This window comes from Haliotis asinina, chromosome 2, assembly GCF_037392515.1.
Source record: "Haliotis asinina isolate JCU_RB_2024 chromosome 2, JCU_Hal_asi_v2, whole genome shotgun sequence".
Lineage (NCBI taxonomy): Eukaryota > Metazoa > Mollusca > Gastropoda > Lepetellida > Haliotidae > Haliotis > Haliotis asinina.
Window position 1 is genome coordinate 17,020,277 of NC_090281.1, and position 18,968 is coordinate 17,039,244.

General features: G+C 38.4%; 1 protein-coding gene across 2 annotated transcripts in view; it reads left to right on the forward strand.

Annotated features, from left to right (window-relative positions):
• The window catches only part of LOC137273321 (E3 ubiquitin-protein ligase COP1-like), a 29,930-nt gene extending 16,572 nt beyond the window's left edge, over positions 1-13,358 (forward strand). Inside the window, exons 9-22 of one of the 2 annotated variants that reach the window (XM_067805902.1) lie at positions 398-484; positions 1,375-1,489; positions 2,220-2,355; positions 4,153-4,213; positions 4,597-4,679; positions 5,208-5,316; positions 6,646-6,727; positions 7,464-7,580; positions 7,843-7,960; positions 8,260-8,384; positions 8,871-8,959; positions 9,330-9,389; positions 10,151-10,195; positions 12,188-13,358. In XM_067805902.1, the coding sequence (XP_067662003.1) occupies positions 398-484; positions 1,375-1,489; positions 2,220-2,355; positions 4,153-4,213; positions 4,597-4,679; positions 5,208-5,316; positions 6,646-6,727; positions 7,464-7,580; positions 7,843-7,960; positions 8,260-8,384; positions 8,871-8,959; positions 9,330-9,389; positions 10,151-10,195; positions 12,188-12,205 (1,245 nt within the window). In that variant the 3' untranslated portion in view covers positions 12,206-13,358. Of the gene's footprint in view, positions 1-397; positions 485-1,374; positions 1,490-2,219; positions 2,356-4,152; positions 4,214-4,596; positions 4,680-5,207; positions 5,317-6,645; positions 6,734-7,463; positions 7,581-7,842; positions 7,961-8,259; positions 8,385-8,870; positions 8,960-9,329; positions 9,390-10,150; positions 10,196-12,187 lie in introns of both variants that reach the window. The other variant, XM_067805901.1, reaches the window with a different exon arrangement.
• The last annotated feature ends 5,610 nt before the right edge of the window (positions 13,359-18,968 follow it).

Below are 18,968 nucleotides of genomic sequence, written 5' to 3' on the forward strand. Positions count from 1 at the left end.
ACTGGGGTAGCAAAGTGGTTAAAGATTTTGCTTGTCGCCCTGAAGTCCTACATTTGATTGGATGTCACATGAAATTCCGAGTTAGAACTGATTTTCAGTAACCATGCTTGTCTTAAGAGGCAGGTAATGGGATTGGGTGGTCATGCTCACTGACTTGGTTGACACATGTCATGGTATCCCATCAGTGTCAATTAAAGCTCATGATGTCAGTCACTGGATTTTCAAGATTTGACAGACTGCCATTACATAACTGAGAGGAGGGATGTGGTTCAAATATGACTATGAGTTACATTTTTCAGCCGACACGCATTGATCTGCATGCATTGCATGATAATATGAGACATTGTTGTCTTATCTCTATATCAGACAGATGTGTAATGGTGACCTTTTATTTCAGGATCACCTTGTACCAAATGGCTTTGAACCTATTAGGCCATCCATTAATGAATCCATATGTCAAGATGGTTTTAATGGAAGTAAAAATGTGAGTACTCATACCGTTACAGTGTGTGTGAGAGCATAAGCATTTCTCACTTTAATATATTACTATTACATGCACGTAAAATCTTTAGTTCTGAGAGTGTTGTTTTTATTTCCTTCTAATTTTTATTCTAATTTTTTGTTCTTGTCATGTGTATTGAAACCTTGATCTTTGTTCATATCTAAATATGGCCGATTATGTTTCAAGGTTTGTCTGCACCACACTGTATCATACTATCACAAAATGTTGTAATTGCAACAACCAAATTTTGCTCAGTCACTTACTGGTTGAATAACCAGATGTGTATGATGCATTGGTAAAATTGAAATTTCACTACACATGCTTTTTGACAACCTGGTTCGAGTACCAGCAAGTGGTCTCCCCTCATAGAAAGATAGTGAAAAGTGACACCAAAATAATAATCTTATGTGAAGCAACATGATTATTCAAAGGTGCAAAATTATTAGACAAATCATCAGAGTTGGTCTGTTGATTTCCTGTGACTGAACAAATTTGAGTTTGGCTGCAATGACTAGATTTTGTGTTAGGTGAGCGATTCATTGGTCTCAAATGAAATCAAATGAACTGTAATACCTGCATCACCAAAGACTTTGATACTAAAGCAAGCTGACACACAACATTATTGAAATACTGTTCTGTGTGGTGTCAAACTCAATGCACTCAATCTCTTGTATATAACAATATTACCTTGACCTTTACCTTCACCCTTTTTGAAATATTAATTCGGCAGAATTTTAGGAATCAAAAACAGCAACGTTGGCATGTAAAGAGAATAAAATCATTCTTATTGACTATCCACTTTAAGTGGAATTTATGAATATTTATGATCAATGTGTTTCCTGTTCCTATTTCAATTCCTTGTATGTTGATAGGCAGGGAAATCATTCACTCAGACGACAATGGCATCCAGGAGGAAACAAATCAGTCAGCATTTTGAAGATCTGGAACAGTGTTACTTTGACACACGGGTGAAGGGAGTATCTACAGGTAGGAACAGATGTCTACTGACAAGCATGTAGGGAAGCATGTTGAGTAAAAATCCAGCCCTGTTAACGACATGTATGAGTCCAACTGCTTTTCACACCACATGCTTTATACTACAATAAACAGAAAACCTTTGATTGTGGATATTATCAATTGTAAATACAGTATAAACTTAACTCAAACATGCATCCTTCCTTAACCTAAATTACTTCACAGTGATGCATGTCATCGTATCCCAACTGTTTGAATCGATGCTCATGTCAATCACTGGATTGTCAAGATTGAATTATTTACAGATGCAAATGTCTCTAATTTGTCAAATATCCCTTGAAACAGTCGATAATGGGAACTTTCATTGTTTTGTTAATAATCTGTTTTCAATAGAGAACCCAATTTTCATAATAGTATTTTCAGTGATCTTTTAGTTTGACAAATACTTTAAGTTCCCCAGTACAAGATGTGGGCACCCTTTGAGATTGTATGTAAGAATACCCTCAAATAATTTTGGTGGTCACTGGTCAGTCTCTTCGGCTTCTTAGATGGCATATCCTGTTATCCTAACCATGTGGATCATTCATGAAATACAACACTGTGGTTTCTGGTCCAGACATCTTTAATGGCTGACTGACATCATATAGCTGGAATACTGGTGTGTCTAAGATTAAACAACAGAATGAAAAACAAGACATGAGATGTGCCCTCTCTATTTTGACTCATGATCTTTGTGTTACAGGGGATGATTCTCATGATGGACTCCGAGAGTTCACAGACAGTCTTTCAAAGTTCACTCGCTTCTCCTCATTTCGACCTCTTGCTACTCTCAGCTATGCTGTTGACCTTCTCAATGGTGGCTCCAGTATAGTCTCAAGGTCAGATTTGTGAAACATTTGAAAATGTGTGTAGTAGGACTGAAGTGTACTGGTCATTACATCATTAGACCAAAGACCAGGGTGAAATTTCCAGCAGGGTAAAGTAGGGTATGATTAGGGCTGCAACATTGCAATGTATTATTGATGGCTTGCAATTGTTGTGTCTCTGATTAAAAATATAGGAAGTACCAGATTTGTTCACTTTCATTTAGAGGTACCCATGCCTGTTACCTCTTTAAAAACGTGATCATGATTTTAAGTTTCTTGCTAGTTATTAAAAGAGACTGAAACTACCTCAGCTTGTTCATATTTTATATGAACTGTGCTTTCATTTTGGAAATGCCTTCAAATGAGACGATTAAGGAAAAAAAACAACTGATGCAATAGAATGTTGCAGTAGACTATTGTTATGGTAATACGGTGGAAGCCCTAAAAACCGGCATCCCTCCAACACAGCATGCTCTCAATATCAGCACTAGAATTTGGTCCCAGCAGAAGGTAGTTAATTCATGATCATTTGCATGCCCTCAACTCCGGCATCAGCCTACTCCGTACTTCAACTCAATAAGGACCGCCCAGTTGACTGTTTGTACAGTAATTAATGCTCACAAAACCGGCCTGTTGATTGGTTGAACATGTAGTAACAACGCGTTGGATTAGTTAAGTACAGTGGTTAAGCACAAGTAGGTGAGATAAATTGGTGCACATGACACTTGGCAAATTAAATTAATTGGCTTCTCCCAATTTGTCAGCTGCTTGCCTTGTCAAGATGGCTTCGAAGATTATGGAAACATGTGTATTAACAACACAGTGTTTTACTGCTAAATATGATGGAGTATGGTTAAAGATTATGCCAGATTAGGTGAGGTAAATTGGCGAATGAATCGAGCCAGTCAAGAGGGCGAGATTGGAATTAACACTTACACAGAAAAATCAGTTGATTAAAGGTTTTGATGCAGTTTGGCAGGCGAACAGTTTTTAATGTTTTTATCTTTATTGATGAATAAAGAATATAATGACTATCACCACATTCGTTTGCATTTTATGGCACATGGAATATCAATCTCATATTTCACCGGTCCCAACATATGCCAGTTTAGAGGGCTTTTGCTGTAGTTGTTTCCCCACGATAGTTACCCCTAGTGACAATAGAAGAGTAATGATAGTGGCCTAAGTTTGCAACTCTCGTTAAAATTGTACAATTACAGCTGTATAAAGAAGTTGTTGTGAAAAGTGGAAATTGCATTTGGATTTGTTCTCAAATTCACTGTTCATGTATGTTCATTGATGGAATACCTGTAGGCACTCCTTATACAGTACGTTTTAAAATTGTAGGTAGGCATTTATTTTAAGTACTGTAGGCTGCTGTGGATCTTGTTAGAAGCAGTGAAGGTTCTAATCTATGGCCTAATCTTGGAACATTTCCTAACCATGTCCCTGATATTGTGTGGTTTTAATGGACAACACTATGAAAGCACCAGTTTGAGGAGGAAATAAAGAATCATTTAGGGATTGACTGTTTATTTCTTTCGTTGCATTGAGGTATGAAACTAAAAACCAATGTGCATACTGTATGAATCCGCTTAAAGGTATTCTCTGACGTTCCTCAGGTCCGAAAGTAGTCCGGTTTGGTGGGCGATTCATTTGGAAATTAAATCAAAAGAAATGTTCCCAGTTAACCAATCAAATTGCCAGAATTTTAATGAACACAATAAAAATTTAATCATTGAAGTCTATATGTCATTTATTGCAAATGTTTTGTTCTTCATTTATTTATTGATCGGTTCTGTCTTTCAGCATTGAGTTTGACAGAGACTGTGATTATTTTGCCATAGCTGGTGTTACGAAAAAGATAAAAGTAAGTTGACTGTTTGTTAGGATAGTACATCAGTTTGTAATTTGACATTGTGAAGTGCCTACTGTTGTAGCAGAGTTTATATGGGCAGTAAGTGGGAAAACTTTGATGATTGAATCTGGTTCTGTCAAGAACTTGGTGTGTCATGAACATGTGCTTGTGAATTGGTTTCAGATAGTAATGATAGGTGATTTCAGAAATGTAGATGTATCTTGGACACATTACAAACACAGAAAGGTAAGGTATTTGACCCCGGACAAATGGGACAAATTCAATCTTGCACTTCCATTCTGCAAAGACACAATAAAGCTGAGAATTGCAAACAGGATTAATATGAACTCATCCAAACTGCCTAAACTGTATGTGTCAGTTCTCTCTCTTTCCAGGTATATGAATATGGTACAGTTATCAAAGATGTTGTAGATATACATTACCCAGTGGTGGAAATGCTGTGCAATTCTAAAATAAGGTAAGAAAACCCTGCATGTATATGTTCTCCTTGTCCATTTTGTTGTGTATCACTTGCTTGATATCAGTGTTCACATCTACACTGAAACATCACAACTATTGTAAAAAAAGTTGTCAATCCATAAAAAAGAGATTTCGTCTTGTTAACATATACTTGGAAATAGATTACAAAGCTTTGAAAATATTCATGAATTGTCATATGGGACCAAGGTAAAGGATTTGTCATGGACTTTGGGTCATTGACCCTGTTCAAGTTCACTTAAACTAAGGACACTCTTCGTTTCACATTTCTGATTCAGAAACGTCACAGGTTTATTTCTAATTTGGTTGCCGATATTATTCCTCACTCAACTTGAGAAAGACAATGCTCATGCTGCTGATCACTGGATTGTCTGGTCTAGACTCGGATTATTTACAGACTGCTGCCATATAGCTTGAATATTGCTAAGTGGCATGAAACTTCACTCATTCACTCTAAATGCCTGACAGAGTGGTTCTAGAAGTAAGACTATGGTGTATCTCTATTCAGTTGTGTGACATGGAGCGCCTACCACAAAGGGATGCTGGCCAGCTCCGATTATGAGGGAACAGTTACATTATGGGATGCCTTCACGGGCAGCAAGGCACGAATGTTTCAGGTAGGTTTACTCTGTGCCAGCTTACTGAGCATGTATTTCGACAACTTAAACATCCTGGGTTAGAATTGATCCCCAAGTTATGCTGCTTGTAAGGGATGACCAGATAGACGTTATGGTCATCCACAGTGACTTTGTTGACAGTGTCTACATTTTCCAATAAAGTGTCACAGGATTGTCTGTCCAAGACTTAAATCTATATAGACTGCCCTCATGCTGGAATACCGCCAAGTGCTTCTGTAAACAAGAAAAATCATAATCCACTATGTTTCTATGTTTGTTTCAATTACCGAAATGGTCAGGGAACATCAGTGACTACCCTTATGAAAATGACAAAATCATTGTTCGCCTAGAACCTGGTTTTGATGTTAGATGAACAATTATAGCAAAAGCATGCTTCATTTAAATCATTGGTATAAATCCAGTTTTGTTTGGTCATTTGAAGCCATATAAGTGCCAGTACTTCATTCTTACATCATTTGTTATGATCCATTGTTCTGGCAATGCACGGGGTGTTCACTCACTTATCACACCGAAGATCTGGGTTTGATTCCTCACATGGGCACAATGTGTGAAGCCCATTTCTTGTGTCCCCAGTTGTGATATTGCTGTAGTATTGCGAAAGCTCACATAAAACTCACTCACCCACCCACTCACTCATGGCAGTACAAACTGATAGTAATGTGTTTTCTGAAATAATATGCTGCCTTTGACATGTTCAGGAAAGTTTATGTGTAGAGTTGACTTTTTCTTACCTCATTCTTTCCTCATTTTCTCTCCTAATATGTCAACAAAATTACCTGTAAGGAATTACACATTGCCTGTTCCCAGGGCTTTACTCGATGCACAAATGTGCATCCTTTATGCTCAAATGTGGAAGAATGGACGTAGAAAACCCAAAGTACCTCATCTGGAGAGACAGACAAAAATACCTAAAGCATACCTACAGTACGTCAAGAGAAGTTATGTGTGTTTTATTTCACCCATCAGTCATGGCCACTGTCCACATGATCACTGATTCATTCCAGGCTCTGAAGTAATTATCTGAACATACACTACACAGCACCATATCAGAACTTTACAGGACCCTCATATTACTAACAAGGGCGCACAAAATGCATTGATGGGGTCCCCTGGCTCGCACATTTTTTTCAGTCCAGAGCATTGTCCCACAAAGTAATTGTAGAGGTGCCTCTATGATAAACCTTTGTGAAAGTATGTGAATTCTGCTCGTCTCAGTGCTTCGTTTTTAGGACGAGCCTCTGGGCCTTATTGGGACGGACAATGCAATAATCTATGATGCTTGTTGACTATTGATTTGATATTTTTCAGGAACATGAAAAGCGATGTTGGAGTGTAGACTTCAACAGAATGGACCCCAAACTTCTTGCATCCGGTTCAGATGATGCCAAAGGTACAGGTTAAGTACATTTGAAATAAACAAGTGAGTTGTAGACTTACGATATTCAAAGACCTTACCCCAAACAACTCACCTAGTTCTCTACCACCTTCTGTCGATAACTGGTGGGCAAATCATCATTACAAACAGTGCCTTGACTAAGTGTTTGGCTTAATGTCACCTTGTCTTTACTATAGTCATGTTGTAATTCACCATTGAGTATTCCAGAATTTAAATGCTCTCTAGACTTTAAGATGAAGCTAGTCAGATGTTTAACAGCATTATTTTCCTACATTGAATTGTGATTGATGTAGGGGAAGCTGTGTGGTTAAAGTGTTAACACATCACATGGAGGAACTGGGCTTGATTTTCCTGGGTACAGGGTGTGAGTCCCATTTTTGGTGTCCCCTGCCTTGATATTGCTGAAATATTGCTAGAATGTGAAACCATACTCACTCATGTGACTTGTGGACCATTGCTCACAACACCTGTCATTGGTTTGCTGCAGACTTTGTTGTTTATAGGCTGATGTATTTTTGGATGTTGCTGAGCGTGGCATCAAACAACAGATGCTATGCCAGGGCAATAAGGTAGCCTAATGATTAAAGCATTCAACTCCAACATGTGCAGTGTGTGAATCCCATTCTGATGCCCCTTTGTGATGACATTGCTGAAAGCAATGTCATACCACATTTACTCACATGCCATGCTATTATTTCTACTTCCTCAACATGCTCCGTTGTTGTTGTAGTAAAACTGTGGGCAATCAACTCCGAGCATTCTGTTGCCAACCTAGAGGCCAAGGCAAATGTGTGCTGTGTTAAATTCAATCCAGAGAGCAGGTACCATCTAGCCTTTGGATCTGCAGGTAAGATGCTTGGGATTAATATGAATCTCACCCCATGATGAATAATGCCTCAATAATGAGGGTTTATAAGTAGCTTTGTAAAAGAGGGATGTCATTACGTACCGCATTGTCTGTCTGTCTGTCTGTCTGTCTGTCTGTCTGTCTGTCTGTCTTACTCTGACATGAGTATTTTGGGAAATTATTTCAAATTATTTCCATGTAGTGTAAAAGTGTTAAGTGTATGTTTATTGAGGGTGTTGATGAAGACAGGTGCTTGCTTCAGATCACTGTGTACATTACTATGATCTACGGAACACAAAGCAAGCAGTTGGAGTCTTCCGGGGTCACAGGAAAGCAGTGTCATATGCCAAGTTTGTCAACGCTCAGGAAATAGTCTCAGCGTGAGTTTCATTTCTCTCTACTGTTGTTGTTATAGTAACATAAGGTGCTGTAGGGTAGCCTAGCAGTTAAAATATTGCTCATGACCCTGAAGACCCGGGTTTGAATCCCCACATGGCACAATGTGTGAAGCTTATTTGTGGTAGCCCCTGTTGTGATATTGCTGGAATATTGCTAAAAGCGGTGTAAAACTAACCTCATTAGCTATAATATCTTAAGGTGCAACTTCTGATGTTGGTTTCTTGATAGATGCATTGTAATGAGCTTTCCTCTAACTAACCTCCTTCAACAATATTCACAGGTCCACGGACAGTCAGCTCAAACTGTGGAATCTGAGTAAACCTAATGCAGTACGAACATTTAAAGGTCACATCAACGAAAAAAACTTTGTTGGTCTGGCAACTGATGGCGACTATGTCTCATGTGGTAAGTCTGCTTTCCTCAATAAAATCTGCTATGATACACAGGTCTATGGGAGATATTGGTATGTGCTAGTGTTAGACCTGTAAGTGCTGAAAGGATAGGGTAGGCAGTAACTGAATTGTTGCAGGTACCCAGCAGATGTAACATGTCATAATTGGTCTCAGTTGTTGGGGTTGTGGGGAAAAAAATTATATTATCGTGTCCTCTCTCGTCTGACCCTGCGTGTTTGCATTGATATAGCTAGGGGCTGTGGGGTAGCTATGTGGTTAAAGCATTTATTCATAACACCAAAATGTATGGTTCATTTTCCTAATGGGTATGATGTTTGAAACCCATTTTGATGCCCCCCACCAATGTTATGGGAATTTTTACTAAAAGCGGCATGAAACTATGCTCTCATACTCGCTTGATAGATTGATGCTCATGGCTTCCATTGAAAAGCTTTGAGTCTCAGCAGATTTGCCTTACTTCATCTTCTTTCTGTTTCAGGCAGTGAGAACAACTCTCTATATATCTACTACAAGGGTCTTTCCAAGCAACTGATGACGTATAAGTTTGACACTGTCAGAAGTGTGCTGGTAGGTTGCTTCTGTTACGGCAAGTATCAATAGTGTCATGCACAGGCTTCCTAATGGTTTCTACAACTTTTTATCTTAACTGTAGTTCAGTTGTTTATTAAGAGGGCATGGGGTAGCCATGTGATAAAAGCATTCGTCCATCACATTGAAGACCCGGGTTCAAATCCCCATATAGGTACAGTGTGTGAAGCTCATTTTTGGGGTCCCATTCCATGATAATACTTGAATATTGCTAAAAGTAGCCTAAAACAAAAGACACTCAGTTATGTTTATTGAGAAGTTTGTGATTTTGCAAAACTGGTTAAGTCCCAACTACCTGAAATTCACAGATGTTGATATATTTGATAACAATCTGACTGTTGTGCTTCAGGACAAGGATCGAAAAGACGAAGATGCCAATGAGTTTGTGAGTGCTGTGACATGGAGACCTGTGAGTAAAAATACTCCTTCCTAGTTTTCTTCAGGAAAGCCAGTCCAAAGAGATTCTAGGTTTGAATGAGTACCCAGTAAACAAACTGGAGCCAAACTGCATTACAATATGATGATACATTGTTACATCCTAATATAAGGTCCATCATACAGTACATTGATTTACTACCCTCCATTGTCATATTGGTGTAACTCGTGAAGATCTGGTTTAGAACTGATCTTCAGAAACCCATGCTTGTCATAAGAGGCAACTAACAGGATTGGATGGTCAGGCACATGTGGTTGACACATGTCATATCCCAGGTGCATAGATTGATACTTATGCTCTATGCTATTGATCACTGGATTGTCTGGTCCAGATTCTGGTATTTACAAACTCGGCCATATAGCTGGAATTTGCTGAGTGTGGAATAGAAATAAACTCACTCAGTTGTATTGGTGTAGTGTTTCAGGCATCTGGATGTAGCACTCTGTAAGGTTTTCCATAGATAGATAGGCAACATAACAGGTCTAAAAAACAACTGGCTTACTCAGATTTTCTGGTATTTCAAGTTGGCTATAATTAGCATAGCATACCCAGTGCCCTCTAGATTGTCTAGGCAGTATGTTTTTGCCAATATTCAATCTCTGAAATTGTGAAATGAACATAGTGTAAGGTAAGGGATGACACCCATAGTATCAGGGGTATATGTTATGGCAACCACTTTGTATTGCACCTGTACAACATTCATGCACTGTATACATATTCTGATTGCATTTCAGAGATCCAATGTTGTTGTGGCAGCAAACAGCCAAGGAACTGTCAAGGTAACCAATCATATTACATTATATCAAACTAACTTAAGTATTTCCTAACATTTGAATGATACTGAGTGACTGGGTGACTCACCTCATCAGATATGGTCTGCCTGCTGTAGGCATGGCTGCTCACAAATAATTGTTGTGATGTGACTGTGATCTTTGGTATTCCATGCTGGACTGTCAGTTGTCTATCTGTCTTTCTGTCTGGCTGTGTATCCATCCATCCATCTGTCCATCCATCCATCCGTCCATCCATCCCCTCTCTCTCTCTTTCTCTCTTTATACCTGCACAAATGGGATACAGTAACAAGCATCAACCAACTCCAACTCTCACAAAGGTCTCCATTGTCAGCCTCTACAGTCTAGGGGTGACGTTGAAATAGATAAGGCAGGTTATGAATGGTTGATGCATGTTACTGTATCCCATTTGTGCAGATTGATGCTACTGACGTCAGTACTGAAAGGTCAGGAGTAGAATAGGCCTTCAGCAACCCATGCTTGCTGTGAAAAGGCGACTCAGCTTTTCATAAGAGGCAACTAAAGGGAACGGGTGGTCAGGCTTGCTGACTTGGTTGACACATTTCATTGTGTCCCAGTTAGGTCGATGCTCATGCGTTAATCACTGGGCTACCTGGACCAGACTCAATTACAGTCGTCCCTTGCAATAACGTGCTTCGCGATACCGCGGATTTGGTTAAACCGTGGGGTAATCCAAGACTCCCAAAAGTTCATGTCTCATACACATTGCGTAATGAGAGCAAAGCAATTACCTAGTAATATATCTCTTCATGTTCTCCTTATCTAATTCAGGTCGTAAATTAATCCTTTATTGTTCAATAAACATCTACCTCACGTAGCTGTTGCTGGATTATCTGTTGTTTGAGTAAATTAATGAGATCAGCTGTTTGAACTGTCAAAACTAATTTGAACATCAAACATGCCACGTGTTGTCATTGGAGTAACAACATGGTGGATCCGTACTCAATGTCAACCGGAGTGTAATCCGGACAATAACTGGAAAAATTAGAATCTCATCATTGAACTCTTGACTTTCTGCATTGTTAAATGCAGGACTCTGAACCTGTAAATACGTGTAAATATGCAAAAATACACATACTTTGATCAATATTCATATTTTTATCATGCCATCAAATAAACATAGTGTTCGTTAAAGTTCATTTCGTGTTTTCTCTTCAATCTTGTCACACCGTGGACATTCTTCGGATTTTAAAGCGATTATCCAATCACTGCCTTTCTTTATGTAAACAAAATGATACAATATATTTGATTGGCTGAACTGCTCGCATGCCACTGCCTCTCCATGTGTTTTAGAAGGTGAGTTGACATTGGCATCTGAAGAGAAGGAAGTCATTGGTCACTTCTAACTCCCATACATTTTAATATCTGAACGATTAGTAGCAATCATATATACTGTTACATTATGGAAGAAAGTCTACTGCGCAAACTGAAATTTCCCTTTATTTGGAAAGAAATGACAGCGCCAGGTAAAACTACTGACCATATCATACCACATGGTACAGCAGATTTGCATATTAAAGATCGGTCTTACTGAAAGAAAACACAGAAACACTTTTGTAAGTTTTATTTTCTCCATCACACGCTAGTTTCGTAACATTTCACAGATGCACATACTGTACGTTTTGTATATACACATGCACATGTGTATCAAATGCAATATATATATACGCTCTTGTTGCTGGGTCTTTCAATTGACCTATATTCATGCGAGCAATAACGCGGGTGTCTAATAATGCGGGGGGTTGTCCATGGACCCAGAGACCCGTGTTATTGCGAGGGACAACAGTATTTACACACTGCTGCCATATTGTTAGAATATTGCTGAGTGTGGTGTTAAACAAGCAACTAGCCAACTTAATTCTTTTCAATCCCTTGTTATGTAGCTGAGATGTTGTTGAAGCAGCAGACAAAGGAAACAGAGCAAGTCCGTACTGAAGAAATATATTTATAATTTTGCAGGTTCTGGAGCTGGTATAACCAAAAACTTGAGCGGAGCTGATCTACCAAGTCTTTCATACCTCAGTACAGTGTGCGTGGGCCTGGCATCAATACAAGGTCAAGGTCATCAAAGGAAGACGACTAAAATAAGGCAGATATTTGGTGCAAAACAGGAGTTAGCACACATATTAGGATATGCAGTCCAACCCCATTATCTGGTTTACATTGCTTGATAAACAATATAGAGGAACAATTTCCTTCTGGACAAGTGTTCTTTCAATGGAGTTTAACTGTGCTGTATTTGAGTATCTTCCTTTGGATGCACATGGGAAACCTCAAACACATTAACACATACATTAGCTCTTTTAGCTGGACTGGGTTGGCAGGTTAGCCTGGTGCTCCGTCTGCCCAAGGTTCTGCTTTGATTGTCAACATGTGTACAAATTGTGATGTCCATTTTTTGTGTTTCCACCATGATGATGTTTGAATAGCTCCTGATAAGACAGAAAAAAATTTGCTCAACTCGATCCAGCTATTTGTTTTTATGGGCTGTCATTTACCTCCATTTCTTGTAACTGTTATTGCTATCAGTGTTAATCAAGGGGTTTGCATGGAGTAATATACCACTTCTGGAAGAGTACATATTCTTGAGTCAGCGATTGTGAGTTAACCTGGTAAGCCATATACATATATGAATTAGGAGGAGTGTGTAAGATAGAGATGTGTGACTGAGTGTCTCAACTACGACTCCGTGTTTGTTGTCCTGAGAAAGAAAAGAAAACGCCAGATTGCATACACCCGGTGTCTTTTTAGAACCTTGGAGATCTGGTTTAGAAACTCATCTTCAACAACCCATGCTTGTCTCATAAGAGGAGGCTAACGGGGATTGAGTGGTTAGGCTTGTAGTCTTCGTTGACACATGTCATTGCATCTCAACTGTCTGGTCCGGACTTGATTATTTACAGACCATTGCCATATAGCTGGAATATTGCTTATAGAGGCATAGAACTAAACATACCTGCTCGCTCTTTCTTCAAATATTACCAATCACTGGATTTTCCTGTCCAGATTCAATTTCAGGGTTCAGATGAGAACGATGAATGGTTGAGTAACTCATCTGGACTGTATTTCCAGACTTCCGTCATATGGCTATAATATAGCTGAATGAGATGTTCAACAAAATAAAAACAAACTTGCAAACATCAAACCATTATTCACTTATGAAGATAACCCAAACCTGATGCATCCAAAGGGAGATAACTCCCAATTTATGTAGATGGTGATGGAATACTGTGATTTAGTTGTTGTGTTGATGTTTTGACCTCCTTCGGTTAGATGGCAGCCTAACCGTCATATAATATTACATGGAGGAGGTGGAGGCACAGAATCAAACTTGTTATGTCTTTGTAGAAGTTAACTAGATTCTGGAGGTCAAGAATCCTGCTTGTTTAGGTTCTTGAGGTGAGCCAGACAGTTGTTTGTCAGGCATTTTTGAGACTGAATGAAGTTGTTGATTCCATAGTTCCTGTACAGTGTCATATGATGCTCACAATATTTAAAGAACCACTCAATTCTTTTATATTACTGAGCACCATATGAAGTGGTATTTCTGTGAAATGATGTTGTATCTTTTTGGGCAGACCAAGTTATTGCCTTTTTGTTGACCTGTCACTTATAAATGGTGAACATTATTTAAGCTCACACATGTTTTAGAATGTCATCAGTGGAATATTTTCTTGGACACCTTTCTCTATTGCCTCGAAACTGCTTTTTCCAGACAGATTTTAGACATGGGTCACAAATATCTTTGAATATGGTAAAAAGTTACCAAATTGGCCTTGCCTTGAAGAGAAATGTTCTGTTAATTATTGTTTTGGTTCTTAAATGGCAACAATACTCTCCACTCTGAGTCCTGAGTGCAAGGGATGTTTTTACAGTGTCCGCAAGCTACATCAAAGACCCAGGTACAATCCCCACATGGCGTGAAGCCCATTTCTGGTGTTTCTGCTGTACATTGCTGGAATACAGCTAAAAGCAACTTAAACCATACAATCACCCACTCATATTGCAAACACTAATTGCCTACATTATTACAAAATCATTTAGGTTTTGTTTTTTAATTATATACTGTAAAAGCACATTTACTCCACTTATGATGTTGACTGATTGCACCAACCTTGCCGTCGTGTAAACACTATTGAAAAACACACACATGTCAATTTGACCTTCTCCTGAGTAGTTACACACACCTCACACATTTCAAACCAGTTCATGTTAATATTTTCCATATAGCTGTAATATTGCTGACAGCAGCGTAAAACTAAACTCACACGGGTTAACTTCCATTTTACACAAAATTGTTAATCTGTGAGAAAGGGGCGGTGGGGTGGCCCAAAGGTTAAAGTGTACACTTGTCATGCCAAGCATGAGTTAGATTCCCAAAATGGGTAAATCCGTGAAGGCCATTTTTTGTGCCCCCCACTGTGATATTGCTGGAATATTGCTAAGAATGGCGTAAGTCAAAATTCACTCACTCAACAATCTGCATGAAAAAAGCTGAACCATGTTTCAGAGTTTTCAAGGGTGGAGTGCTGTTTCCATTTAAGCATGTTGTATGAAGTGGAACCCACAAACCAAAGTACATTCAGTTCTGCACCTCATTTTGTCCATCTTGTTCTCTTGTGTGTTGCAATGACATCCACTGATGTACTGAACAACAAAAGAAATGCAAGTTTAAAAACAATTGAAGTAAGCATTCACGTAACTTTTTAAAAATTTGACAAAGCTGTTACATTTCTTTAATTGTTCAGTATAATATGTTCATTAATAATCTCTCATTATCCTTGCATTCACATACCAGGTTATATGTAAATTATTATACAAAAACAAAAAGATTGTATATATTATTTGAAGAATCAGTTTCAAATCCTTTTAGGGATCTGGAGCGTGTGGTCACTGTGCCTTATCAGCTGTCATTGAACATTGATTGTCACCCAGCATAAGTTATTATTTATCTGTCATCCTTAAATGTCATCTCACATTTCCATATAGTGTTTAACAAATATGTAAACATATATCTTCCCTCTCACAAGCCGTGTGGGCAATTCTGGATCCATATGTCCAGTTTTTGGAGGTGTTGAATTTGCTGTATAGAGTTGTGTCCCCTGTTTAATCAAGGAGCCTATGATTGTGGGTTTGAATCCCTGTTTCACCCTAATTATGTTTCTAGGTTTGCGTGCACCACACCAATTAACTGAAGAGGTTAACTTTTAATCACAACATTTTTTACATTCGCCCCTTGTGTTGAATGTGGGTTTAACCTAGCAGATGATACCTGATGCAAGGTCCCTGTCGTTAAAAACATATAGTATGTGTGATAATGTATAGCAAAATGCATTCTCTGTGGGTGAATCACACCAACTCAGGGACGAGGGAGATGTCTCAGTCAGCTATGTCCTTGGCAGAGTTAGGTCCCTTTAGTATGCTATAACCTAAGATTGTGGGTTTGAATCCCAATTTCAAATTGATTATGTTGCTGTGTTTGTCTGCTCCATACACCTTTTTTGTGGATTTTAGCTAAGTGGTAAACATCTGAAAGCTGCATCACTTAGGGCCTTCCTCCCACTTATGCTAGTACACCTTGATACACCTGGAATACTGCTCAAAGGGGGCTTCAAAACAACTCAGTCACTTACACCAACTCAGTGATCTTTGAACTTATTTCCAATAATGGTATGAATGGTTGAGCATCTCAAGGTACTCTCAGCAGTATTATAGCTTTATTATGGCCTTGTACTAAATCAGTCTGACCCAGTCACAAGGGTGGTGGTTCCACGCATAATTATCCAGACAACACAAGGCTATCACTGATTGGGTAGTAGGGGTTAGGAGTGTTAGGCTATCACTGACTGGGTAGTGGTGGTTAGGAGTTAAGAGTCTTAGGCTATCACCGACTGGGCAGTAGGGGTTAAGAGTGTTAGACTATCACTGACTGGGTAGTAGGGGTTAAGAGTGTTAGGCTATCACTGACTGGGTAGTAGGGGTTAAGAGTGTTAGGTTATCACCGACTGGGCAGTAGGGGTTAAGAGTGTTAGGCTATCACTGACTGGGTAGTAGGGGTGTGGAGTGTTAGGCTGTCACTGACTAGGTAGTAGGGGTTAGGAGCATTAGGCTAGCACTGACTAGGTAGAAGGGGTTCAAGTGTTAGGCTATCACTGGACTGGGTTTTCAGTGGTTGTGTAGTAGGGGTAGTACATAAAATACATCAAGATGCTCTTAATTACTGGGTAGTAGGGGTAGTACATAAAATACATCAAGATGCTCTTCATTTATGGAGTGTAGAGGTAGTACATAAAATACATCAAGATGCTCTTAATTACTGGGTAGTAGGGGTAGAACATAAAATACATCAAGATGCTCTTAATTACTGGGTAGTAGGGGTAGTACATAAAATACATCAAGATGCTCTTAATTACTGGGTAGTAGGGGTAGTAGATACCTACTGCAAGATGCTGTCAATGACTGGGTAGTAGGGGTAGTACATAAAATACATCAAGATGCTCTTAATTACTGGGTAGTAGGGGTAGTACATAAAATACATCAAGATGCTCTTAATTACTGGGTAGTAGGGGTAGTACATAAAATACATCAAGATGCTCTTAATTACTGGGTAGTAGGGGTAGTACATAAAATACATCAAGATGCTCTTAATTACTGGGTAGTAGGGGTAGTACATAAAATTCATCAAGATGCTCTTAATTACTGGGTAGTAGGGGTAGTACATAAAATACATCAAGATGCTCTTAATTACTGGGTAGTAGGGGTAGTACATAAAATACATCAAGATGCTCTTAATTACTGGGTAGTAGGGGTAGTAGATAAAATACATCAAGATGCTCTTAATTACTGGGTAGTAGGGGTAGTACATAAAATACATCAAGATGCTCTTAATTACTGGGTAGTAGGGGTAGTAGATACCTACTGCAAGATGCTGTCAATGACTGTGTAGTAGGGGTAGCATCATCCATCATTTCCCAACATGATTACCTCAGTCCATTCTACACCACTCATTTCTTTACACCATGTTACTAATATATCCAACGTATTAATGGTCTTGGTGTATTTTACAATTATTTATTACTTTTCCTGTTTGCAATATGTTGCTTTGCAATATATTCACTTTCAAGTTTCAGTGCCATAAATCGCATCTCATATTTTCATTACTTGTACAATTTCATCTCTTGATACAATGTTGCACTAAATGTATTGTGATGACTTTGAACACTGAATATTGTATTAGTACAGGTTATTGTAATTAAGAAACTCTCTGACCAGTATATTTCTGCATTTTTGTGAACTGTTGAAAGCATATACCATATGCCATGATGGATGTGTAGGTGTGCTGAAGGAAAACCATTTGGATCCTGAATATTTTGGGGATATTTTTTTTGTGTGTGTGTGTGAAGTTGTGTGCTCAGATTTTAATACAGACATATGCCCCAAAATATTCATGGTACTTTTTGGGGTCAGTAAAGGAAGAGTCTTAATGTGGAAATCCAGGCTAAACTTGAGGGTATCTTGTATGTTTACGTCTGATGATGGTAACATAATATTAATGAAATATCTTGAATACCTCCTTACGTTTTGTTGGTGATATGTACTAGATTCATTCTGTTGCCGTTACAGGTCTTAATATGTGTAGTGGAGCTTTGTAGATAAAGCATTAACACGAAAGAAAATGTTAGAAATATTTTAAAATCTTTACCACATATAAGAAACACTCATTCAGACTAAACTTGTGAAGTTGTTGGACACTAGAAAGTCAAAAAAGGATTTTTTATAAAAAAATAATGTTTTCTAAATCTGAAACATTGTTGGTCTAACATTTATGAGAGATTTTATGGATTAAACTTCTTTATACTTTCCACACAATGTTCTGGGATCATAACAGATCCCTTCATCAGGTGAAGCTTAATCCATAACAGATCCCTTCATCAGGTGAAGCTTAATCTATAACAGATCCCTTCATCAGGTGAAGCTTAACCCATAACAGATCCCTTCATCAGGTGAAGCTTAATCCATAACAGATCCCTTCATCAGGTGAAGCTTAATCTATAACATATCCTGGTCATCTATCACAACTTCTAAATGCAGTTGAAAGACAACATTTATCAGGATTTCATGGTATCAATCTGTACTCTATTTTAGCCGAAAGAGTAAACCATAACATGCTTAGATGGGACTGATATTATTTTTCAGACCACTGGCTTTAATCAGGACATTACCATTTACACTATATTACAAAAAGCATTAGAAAGTGACCAGACAGTGAGATAGTTGCATGTGTTTCGTTATGAATTGTAGTTAAGTTGTTTTGTATCATTCCAATGAAAATATCCCCTAAATGGCAACTGTTTGTCACTTTGGGCCCACTTCTACAGTGGAATTGACCTCACTTCTGCATAGGCATGTGTGAAAAGCGTAGTTACACAACAAATCTTCATTAATTCTAAATTGAATATCTTCCTCTTAATTTTCAAGTATACCACTCGCAAGAGACGTATAGCACCAGTTTGATAAACATAATTGTTTTTCTTTTCCTCCTCATTTTTGGTTTGTTTTCTTTGTGCAAACTTGATTTCGACCTGGTTATACTGTCTTTTTAAAATCTAATATTCCCCCTTGTGTAACATACACCTGACAAACAATAACAGTTTAAGTCTAGGATATTCCTATTCTTTCAGAACACATCACCTACAGCAGATTGAAAGAATGGTAATTCTTAGCATTTTGTAAGTAGTAT